At 37.0% G+C, this 10568-nt stretch overlaps 1 protein-coding gene across 1 annotated transcript; it reads left to right on the forward strand.

Moving 5' to 3' along the window:
- Positions 1 to 1949: 1949 nt before the first annotated feature.
- On the forward strand, positions 1950 to 4989 carry LOC103962372 (ACT domain-containing protein ACR8). The gene is given in 8 exon segments (XM_009375073.3): positions 1950 to 2257; positions 2722 to 2767; positions 2893 to 3007; positions 3096 to 3163; positions 3264 to 3830; positions 3935 to 4039; positions 4150 to 4485; positions 4487 to 4989. Coding segments are annotated over 8 exon segments (1332 nt in total). The 5' UTR covers positions 1950 to 2195; the 3' UTR covers positions 4520 to 4989.
- The last annotated feature ends 5579 nt before the right edge of the window (positions 4990 to 10568 follow it).

The following is a 10568-nucleotide window of genomic DNA, read 5'->3' on the forward strand; positions in this document are numbered from 1 at the left end:
ACCATGTTGAACTTGAGACATGCTTGGAGTGCCTTACAGAGAATTCTGTTATGTTACTGTATAGTATCCCTCTCTCTCACCATCACCCTCGACCAGATGTAATTTCGTGAATGTATCTCTCAATTTGTCCCACCATCCTCAATTTTAACGGTCTAAAAAAAGATTTCAGTGTGTCAGAAACATAAGGTAATATAAATCATTTTATAAATGAAAGGACACTTGAAAATTTAAACTTTATTCCACTTGTATCCCAATATATAGAGACCGCACTCTATTTCGAAATCAGTGAAAAATTTCTCGTCTTTTAGACCGAAGAAAAATGAGCGGGAATTCACATAATCAGAAATTTAAATAAAAAAAACAAAAGAAAAAAAATCATATTCCTCAGATTGGGGTGGTGGAACGATGTCGATGTAAACTTCCCACCGTATGCATTTGCATTTGGAGGAGGGAAAAGGTGGGAACCATATGTATATTGCCGGTGATTTAGTATGTGGACCCCGCACCCCCCACGGACTCTCCGATTTGGAGGGAAACACGGTAGTCTTCCCGCCAATTATCATGAATAAAAGCGGCGGGGTTTCGAGTGTCACCGCCACACCTGTCACTTCACAACCGACTACGTTGCCTCCACGATTTCGAAATTAACGACGTTCGTACTTCCGTTACGTGCGAAGCATGTCAATTGTCAAAGGTTTGGTAGTAGTATGCAAAGCAAGCCAACGAGGATCGTCACCGTTAGGTGGGACGGCTGTGGCCAGAGACAGCTGCCAAGCAGCGAACGTGTTTTGTGGTGGAGCTCGCACGTGATTGTCAGACAGAGAGGACTTACCCCTGGGTCCCACGTGTCCCCAATATGATTTTTAAGGATTTAAAACTCAGTTCAATACTCGACACGTGTCGAGTAATCCCGCTAATAGTGGGCCAAGACATAATAAGTCTCAATGCGTGCCTCCACGACTACGTCTAAAGTCACGCGCGCCAAACGAGCGACCCTCCCACCCTCTTAAAATAAGCCACGTCATTCCGAAATTTACGAGATTAACCTATTCGGATCCGGTTTAAGGCGTTGCTTAATTGATCAACCATTAACACAGATTCTTCCGTTAATTAACTCAACCTGATGACGCCATCGTACGTTTTGATCCGAATATTCTTCAGAGGATATTTTAAAACGACCAATTTAGTGCTAGGTCTTCATCTTTAAATGTAAGTGAGAGATTTTAGATTTGATTATTGTCAAATTTATTATAAGTGAGAAATTTTAGATTTATTTTTTGAACTATATTATTACTAATCTATTATGAGGTTTAAGCACACCGTTCTTTTTTTTATTCAAAAAAAAAAAAAATCGAACTTAAAATTACCAAACTGCCATCAAGAGCGACCTGAGGCATAAGAAAAACCGGCCGAAAACAATGACAGTGGAAAAGCCGAAAAGCTGGTACGAGCTGGTGCGCCCACGATATCATAATAATTCCGGTCGGCACATCCTAGCTTACTCAGCAAACAACCTGGGACCTACTTTATCCGACGTGGACATGACCCTTCCAGGCGATTTGATTGAGTCGAACCCAGGTGGTTTGAGAAGCGCACGTGGCATCCGAGCTGGACGCATAACAATTTGAAGGAGAAGGGATCAGATGCCAGGTGGTGTAATTAGTTGACCGTTTTAAGGCGAGTCACGTGAGTGGGAGGGAGCGAGCGAGGGCAAGTCCGGTCAGCACGGGCAGGGACTTCGGGCAGGCGTTACTCATGCCATGTGACGGGCAGTAACTCGCACCTCCCTTCGCTCATTGCGTAAGGGTGTGACTTGGAAACTAATAAAATAATTAAAAAAATAGAAAATATTTTTTTTTGGACATAAAAATAAATACATCAAAAGTGTTGGACTAATATGTAAATAAATAAATATAATATAGATATATAGAGAGACCCCATAGAAGCAGTTTGTGTAAGCGCGAGAGAGAGAGAGAGAGAGAGAGAGAGAGAGAGGAAATTCATGGCGATTTGGACAAGGGCTTGAGGGAGCGAGAGTGTGAAGGCATCTGGCATTTGAATTTGTTTGATGCGGCTGAGAAGTTTGTGGTTCTTCGCTTACTGTTTCTTCGATACTTTCGTCGCTAAAACGCGCACAAATCTGTAAAACAAGAGTTGCTTCCTCTGCTTTTCTCTGTGTCGACGAAATCAGAGCGATGGAGTGTACTGCTTACCTCGACGAATATGAAAAACTCGTCTTCCGGATGAACACTCCCAGGTACTTCCATCATTTCTTCAAACATTGGGTTTTTCTGGGTTTTTTGGTCCACCGCCTCTGTGATCTGCAACTTTCTCGAGAAAATTTTCACCACTCCTTCAACATTTGGGTTTTTTGGTTTGTGGGTTTTTATTTTTTAGTCGTTTTGGTTTTGGTTTTATGGATTTTCTGGCTTTCGAAATTTTCCACCGCCCCTGTGATCTCCAACTTTCTCGAGAAAATTTTCATCGATCCAGATCTCTTCTCGATTTTTCCCTTCCTACCCATTTTTCACTCCACATTTATTTTCTCACCTAAATTTTATATTTTGAATTTTCTGGGTTTTCTTGCAATTTGCCGTACGTGCTTCCTCTCAGACTTTTCACACTTCGAAATTTGAAAACTTGGAAAAATAAAAAATAGAAAATAAAATGCTTGAAAACTTGCTTCTCTGACTTGACCGTTTTCCTGATTTCGCGTTGCAGGGTCGTCATCGACAATGCCGTCTGCTCCACTGCGACTTTAGTCAAGGTTTGCTCCCACGAAAATCCCTAATTTTCCAATTTCCGCTTCCAAAAACCCCCCAAAAGGAGGTGTGAATTCTTCCACAAAGTTGACTAATGGGGTTTCTGTTTTTTTTCTTTCTGGGTCTGCAGGTTGACAGTGCTAGAAGGCATGGAATTCTTCTGGATGCTGTGCAGGTCCTCACGGATCTTAATCTCTCCATTAAAAAAGCTTACATTTCTTCTGATGGTCGCTGGTTCATGGATGGTAAGAACATTCAAATTTCCCCCTTTTTTTTTTTGGTATTTATTTCTTGAATTTTGTATCTTAATTTGGGTTTTTGTTTTTACTGCAGTTTTTCATGTTACTGATCAAAACGGAAATAAATTGACGGACGAGAGCGTTATTAACTATATTGAGCAGGTAAATTAATCATTCATTTAATTCTAATTCATTCGAGTTTTTACTAGTGAAATTTATTGTTAATTGAAACTGAAATTGTTTAATTTCTTGTGTTTGGCAGTCACTTGGAACAATTCATTTTGGATCATCCAACTGTATTAAGGGTCTTACGGCCCTTGAGCTTACCGGGACAGATCGAGTAGGCCTTCTTTCCGAGGTGTTTGCAGTGCTAGCTGACCTGCAATGCAATGTGGTTGAGTCCAAGGTGTGGACGCACAACGGCCGTATTGCTTCACTGATATACGTGAAGGACTGTGATTCCGGGTCCCCTATTGAGGACTCGCAGAAAATTGATAGAATTGAAGCGCGGTTAAGGAATGTTCTCAAGGGCGACAATGATATTAGGAGTGCGAAAACCTCTGTTTCCATGGCGGTTACACACACCGAAAGAAGACTGCATCAAATGATGTTTGCTGATCGTGATTATGATCGAAAGCCTGTTTTGCAGCTTCGCACCGATTCTCCTGTCATAACGGTGCAGAATTGGGCGGAAAGGGGTTACTCCATAGTGAATATTCAGTGCAAGGATAGGGCAAAGCTTTTGTTCGATGTTGTTTGCACATTGACAGACATGGACTATGTGGTTTTTCATGCCACTATTAAAACATCAGGGGACAGAGGATACATGGTATGTGCTTAGTTTCCTAATAATGTGGTTTATTGTATATGTTCTGTTATTATTATATTGAAACTTGAGATTGACTTGTGTTTTGTTGTTGAATTATGTTTCAGGAATTTTACATCAGGCATACTGATGGAACCCCGATTAGCTCTGAACCCGAACGACAGCGTGTAATCCAATGCTTACAAGCCGCGGTTCAAAGAAGAGCATCCGAGGTATTGCTCATTTTCAGTTTCTCTGCAATCAAATTGTATATCATTTCATTTGGTTATTGTTCATGATGTTGCAAATTGTAATTGTTGAATTGGGTTTTATCGTATTGCAGGGTGTGAGGCTAGAACTATGCACCGAGGATAGGCAAGGTCTTCTAGCATACGTTACAAGAACATTCCGCGAGAACGGTCTTAATGTGACAAGGGCCGAGATTTCCACAACGATGGACAAAGCTCTAAACGTATTCTACGTGACGGATGCAGTCGGAAACCCTGCAGATCCGAAAACCATCGAATCAGTGAGGCAGAAAATCGGGTTGAGTAACTTGAAAGTGAAGGAACTGCCATTGATATACCATCCAAAGGAGGAAGGGGAGGAGCAGCAAGGAGTTGGTGGTGTTGGTGGGGCAGTGTTGTTTTCACTTGGGAGCCTAGTGAGAAGGAATCTAGTACAATTTGGGGCTCATCAGATCTCATTCTTGAGGAGGAAGTTTCCAATTTGGTTGTTAGAAGTTTTAATGATAATATTCTTTGCTTAGGGTTTGGGCATTGTACATAAAGAGGGAGAGAAGGAAGGTGGAATTTGGTGATAGTAGTTAGATATTGTAGGTGGGTTTGGTTTTTTTAGTTGGCTGAATTAAAAGGCACAGATGGAGGGGAGGGGTGGGGACAACCATTTTTAAATCCATTTGTTTGAATTTTGGAGAGGGAAAGACAGATGGGAATGTGAAAAGATAAGTGGTGGTGGGACATGGACGATTAGACCGATCTTGCATTCGTGTCATTTAAATTGTTTTCGTAAATTAGAGATATTTTGTTGCCGGCAAGGGAGAAGAGAACGAGGGGAATGTTAGGTAAAAAGGAAATTAGGGTTTGGGATTTTATACAGCAAAGCACCACACATGTGTAATAGTTAACTTGATTTTTTTTAATGGAATATTATTTTATTTTTATTCTCCTTTTAACAAACCTAGTGGAGTATTTTTCCTTTTCGGTTTCACATTGTGTGGAACGGGGGAAGAATCTAACCCCTCCTCTTTTGATTAATATAATGAAATTAGCTCCATTTTCTTGAATTCTTGTCAAACAAGAAAAGTCAAAAAGATTTTTGAGGGTTAGAAAATGAGGATTAGGTAAATGGTTTTGACAGACTGTTTGAAATTTTGAATACATGTGTGAACCTATGAGGACAACCATGTTCTCTGAAATGTCTCACATGTAATCACATTCTACTATGACTAAGAGAATATGGGTATTTTTAATTATCTATTTTAAGTTTAACTTAATTTTTCATAGCAGATGTGCGTCAGGCCGTGCGTCATCTCTCTTGTAACCTAATCTTAGTTCTTGTATATTAGAGTAGTTTAGCATATTATTTTGTAAAGAAATAAATAATTGATAAAAGAGATAAAAGCATGTCATCAACGCATTTGTGTTTAGTTCAAGTTAATTAACAAAAACTAGAGTTATAGGTTCGACTCTCATAAATAACAAATTTGATGCCAATTTATTTTGGTTGATGACATAAGTTATTTCAAATCTCTCACATTTTATGCACATAAACCACTATATATATAATGGATCTGTACAACTAAATGAAGTGATGAATTTTCCTGCAAGGAAACTATTTGTGCCTACCACCATGTCTCATAGTTTTGTAAATAAATATCTTCTAGCCATATTGTTCCCTTTATTAATACTAGCGTATGAGTACACACAAAATGCAAGAAATTTTTTTATTTTTGTTTTTGAAATAGAGAGAGAGGAAGAGAGTAATAGAGAAAGTGGGAGTAGGAAGTCTTATTTATTTATTTTAATTAGAGATATATTAAGATTATATGTAAATGAGGCTTTGAAAAAAAAAACAGCAAAATTTGGTTATGTGAAATTACATTTCTACCCCATATTTCTTATTCATGTTCTTTTTGAATTAGAGGGTTAAATTAGTAATTTTATAGAATTTTGGTTAACAATGAGTGTTTTATTAATTAGCAGAGATTCTTCAATATGTTTGATCGCAAATTAGACTAGTCTGTCGAGGGAGTGTGTCCTTCCCTTCCATTCAAATTTAAACTATAATAATTGGAGTAATTTTTAGTATATATCGTGACAAAAAAATTCTTCTTCCATTTGGTATTTTATGAATTCATCAAAATGGCTAAAAATATTTGGTCCATATGTAAATAGTTGCATGGCAAATATTTTATGAAGAACCGACACCTAATTGGCCAACTGATAAGATGGACATAAAGTCTTCAAATTGTTAATATCTTTAGCCTATAAGCACAAAAATCTAAGAACGTGATTAGTCTTTTTGTTTGATAATTAAAATTAAATATATTAAATACAAGGAGCTTTGGGTCCAATGGACCAATAGGGATTAAACAAAAAACAAACAAAAAAAAAACTAATTATTATTATTATTATTTATCAACTAGTCGAGACAAATTGGATATGAAAGTAGTCAAGGGAAAAAAAAAGGGAAGAAATTAAAAGGATTAAATAAATAATAATTAATTATGTGGGTGTTGTGTAAGAGAAAGAACGGCTTTGTTGTCTTTAGCCTTTGCTAATGTGGTTTATGTGCCCAAGGCAAACGCCACGACTCCCGGCAATTAGTCGAACAATCTCTAATTAGAAGCTTTGTCTCCATCTTGCCTCCCTTAATGGATGTTCTAATTATCTCCAGCCAAGGATTATAGACCATATTTAACTCTAAAATTTGACAAAATTAATGTCCAATCAAAACGCTAAAGGGAATTAGGCTAAGTTTGGTCATAAGGTAGATAACATGTAATTCCACAGTAGACTAAGTTTGGCTCCAAAAAGTAATAAAATATAACTCTACGTAGTAAGAGATGAAAAAAATTTAGTCCTAAAGTAATCTTCAAAATATTAATTCACAAGAGAATTTTATAGACTTAGCAAGTCTAGTTTCAAAAAAATATAATTAAGATTTTGGATTATGTTTAAAGAATTAATTTAAGGCCATTTTCAGTCATGAAAGGCTTAACGTAGTTATTGGTTATGTTTTAGCAATTCCAAAACATAAACTAGTATTTCTTATCAACTGAGTTACATGCTTACTTGTAGCAGTTAGTCAAATTAGACAACATGTAACTCAATTAATGAATACAATTTATCTTTACCTCCGAAGTCATTTTTTGTTCCTTAGTATCATTTGTATCAAAAGAATCATGTTGCCCTAAAGCTTAAATTCATTCTCTATACTATATTCTCATAATTAGACCACCCATTTCATACCAACCATACACTGAAGGTGAAATCATAATAGTGGCAACCAACTTCTCATTGAGTTCTTATCCATTTTCTACCCTCTCCACCTCCAATGGCCAACGTGCAAGGACTCTAGTTCACCAATTGTAAATATTTCAAATTTAATTCATAAAAAAATGGAAATTAATGAATAAATAATTTTCGGGTGCAGGCAGTGAGTGGTCCAACCTCCACATACTGAATTGGGTTTGGAAGGTTGTGGTGGTTAACAGTAAGTAAAAAAGAAGAGCTTGCTGCCTTTGACTGCGCCGGTTGAAACGCGTAGCTGAAGAATGCACATTATGAGCTGGCCTGCCCTGTATGCATGCACTATGCAGTGACAGACTAAAATTAAACTTGTTTTTTCTCTTTATTTTTTGTTTAGCTTTTGACTCAGAAAATCTGCAGCCCGAGAATTCTCATAAATCACATTCCCCAATGTTAATTTGTTCACTCTTTTTCTTTCTTGGGAGGCTCTGCTTTACACATGTAGACTTGTTTAATTTCTTGGCCTTTTCTCTGTGTGCTGTTCTGGCATCATGTTCATACTATTAAGAAATGACAACTTGACACTTAGATGGTTTTAAAGAAAACAACTTATATGTTCATACTATTAGCAAATGACAACTTGACACTTAGATGGTTTGAAAGAAAACGACTTATATGAAATGGGATCAATCACTATGTGAGGTCTCGATCCAATTATGTAATGTCATATGTTAAGAAACTTACTTTTGCACTATTGAAACGGGAACGCCAAGTGACGGTGAATCTGTTTCATCTCATATAAGTCATTCTCAATTTACTAGGTTTTGAAAGTGTCGTACATTCTACTTGAATTCATGCTATTTTTTATTTTTGACACCTCCCAATTTGATATATATGCGTGCGTAAACTAGTTTTAATTAGTTGATTTTAATAAGTTATTTGTACGTGCCAAATTAAGATTTGCAGGTAAGGATGAAAGTTGATAAAACAATTTGAGTTTTCCTTGTTTGACCTAGCTAGGAAGGCAACTAGAGCTACCTAGCTATGTGCCTAGTTATATCGTAAGGGGTGGCATGCAAATATTGGAGAGCCAACTTTGGAAATTTCCTTGGAAATTTCCTACATTTTTCAAAAAGCAAGAAAGGCAACCCTCCTCTTGTTTCGCATGCTGTTTGGAGCTATACATTACAAAAAGGCTGTTTATTACTTGGAAAAGGCAATTCTAATGCCTTCCTTTTCAATATATTGTGCATATCATTCTCCTTTAGAATCTACAATCGACAATGCATTTTCCGTCGACAGTCATATTCATCGTTAGGTAGTTATTCTGTAATGTCAATGACATTGCCTCCTTAATTAAGTTCAAAAAACATGCACATGTAATGACTAATGACTAATGACGAGGGGCAACACTTTAAAAATCGTGTCATTCTGTAATAACATTATGCTCATATACCAAAAAAGCATGTGCGATATCAACACATTAAACACTAACATCTTGACAAACAAAAAAAGGCTAGATAGAGGATCAAAACGTAACATTTTTAAGTTACTACATTAGTAGGGTATCTCGATTAACAATTGATTATAATAGTTGATGTACAAAAATACGTCTCAACTATGTAAAACGATTAGTTGAAAGGGGAATAAATATGGTCATGAAGAATGACCCAATTTTTTGTCTTTCAGATTTTAGAACTTCATGTCTTATATGTGTTGTTGACTCTAAAAATTACACCACCTACGTGGCGTGCAAGTTTAGCAACTACTGAGATAACTACGTTCTTCTTATGAATGAGGGCATGCCAACTTATGGCTGAGCTTGGTTGGGCGAATAAAATAGAGGTGATGGTATGGTGTTGTACGCACTACTGATTTCTGCATTGAGACTATGGCCAAGGAAAGAACTCTCTCAGCCTAGGTATCTAGAACCTAAAGACAAACTTATTCAATTCACTACTAAGTTCATGATCTTCTGCACCAGGTTCGACAACCTCGACTATATTTGTGAAAATATAGGTGCTTCGAATCAGTATCAGACTATATTGGCAAAGATACTCAAACGAGATGAGTATCTTTATGGTGAATGTTGTTCGATTGTCTTAATGTCAAATTCTGAAGTGCACTTGGGAGTAACCAATTATAGAACACCTCACTTTGCTAGAAAGCTAATGAAGTGACCTCGTTCTACGAAAGAATTGTAAACTCTTCGCCAATTGAGACTTGGATAGATAACCAAACAAAACAAAAACATTATTGTTAATCTAAACTGAAGATGCTTCTCAATCGCTTAATTATACAGCTCCAGTGGTGTTAATCCAAACTAAACGTGTCCCTGATTGTCAACACAGTGCTATTAATTCAAACTGAAGGTGTGTTGACGAAAGAGTTAGGATAGTTGGTATATTTTCTCAAGGTGCGAGAGAAGGTTTCGCATAGAGCATGTGAGTTTGTGTGTTGATTCGAAGATGCCCTCTATGCTACAAAACCTCATATTTATAGGGGTGAATTTCATGATGGTCAAATCTATCGAGTTATAAATATGATAATATTCCAATTGCTCAGCATATTTTCCGAATATGAATATGCTTGGAATTATTTTTGGCCAAAACTCTATCGCTGCAAAGTCTCATCATCTTCGACTATGACTCTGAACCTAGATTGATTATGCGATTGATTCTATTTTATCTGAAAACTAATCATGATCCTTTATATTTCTCTCATCCAAAAGTTTAGAGTGTATAGGCTGAGTGCATGCAAAATTGGTTCCAAATTGCCCCTAGTTTCCTTGATCAGCTTCGGCTTGCACGCGGAATGGTTAAGGAAATTAATCATGTGTTTAGCTGATCATCGAACATATCACCCTTATTTTTTGGAGTATCATCTTGTGTAGTTGATTGTAATTTATTGATGCTTGGCGAAAGTACAATAATATGAACATTTTCGCCCAATTAACCAACTAGTCCACACGAAGGCCTGCCAATTAAAGTGGGTGGCCATTAAAATTGGACTCCTGTTTTTTTTTTTTTTTTTTTTTTTTTTTCAGACAACTGCTTGTTACATGGACAAAGGTCCATCCAAACCACCCAACTCTCTGTCTTGGCATTTTCCCCATAACACATTCACTTACCATTTTAAAATTAGTCACCAAAAAATGAATGGACAAAGATCCATCCAAACCACCCAACTCTCTGTCTTGGCATTTTCCCCATAACACATTCACTTACCATTTTAAAATTAGCCACCAAAAAATGACAGAAAATAAGCC

Source organism: the organism of the source record quoted next, unplaced genomic scaffold (assembly GCF_019419815.1).
Source record: "Pyrus x bretschneideri cultivar Hongxiangsu unplaced genomic scaffold, Pyrus_bretschneideri_v1 Contig14, whole genome shotgun sequence".
Classification (NCBI taxonomy): Eukaryota; Viridiplantae; Streptophyta; class Magnoliopsida; order Rosales; family Rosaceae; genus Pyrus; species Pyrus x bretschneideri.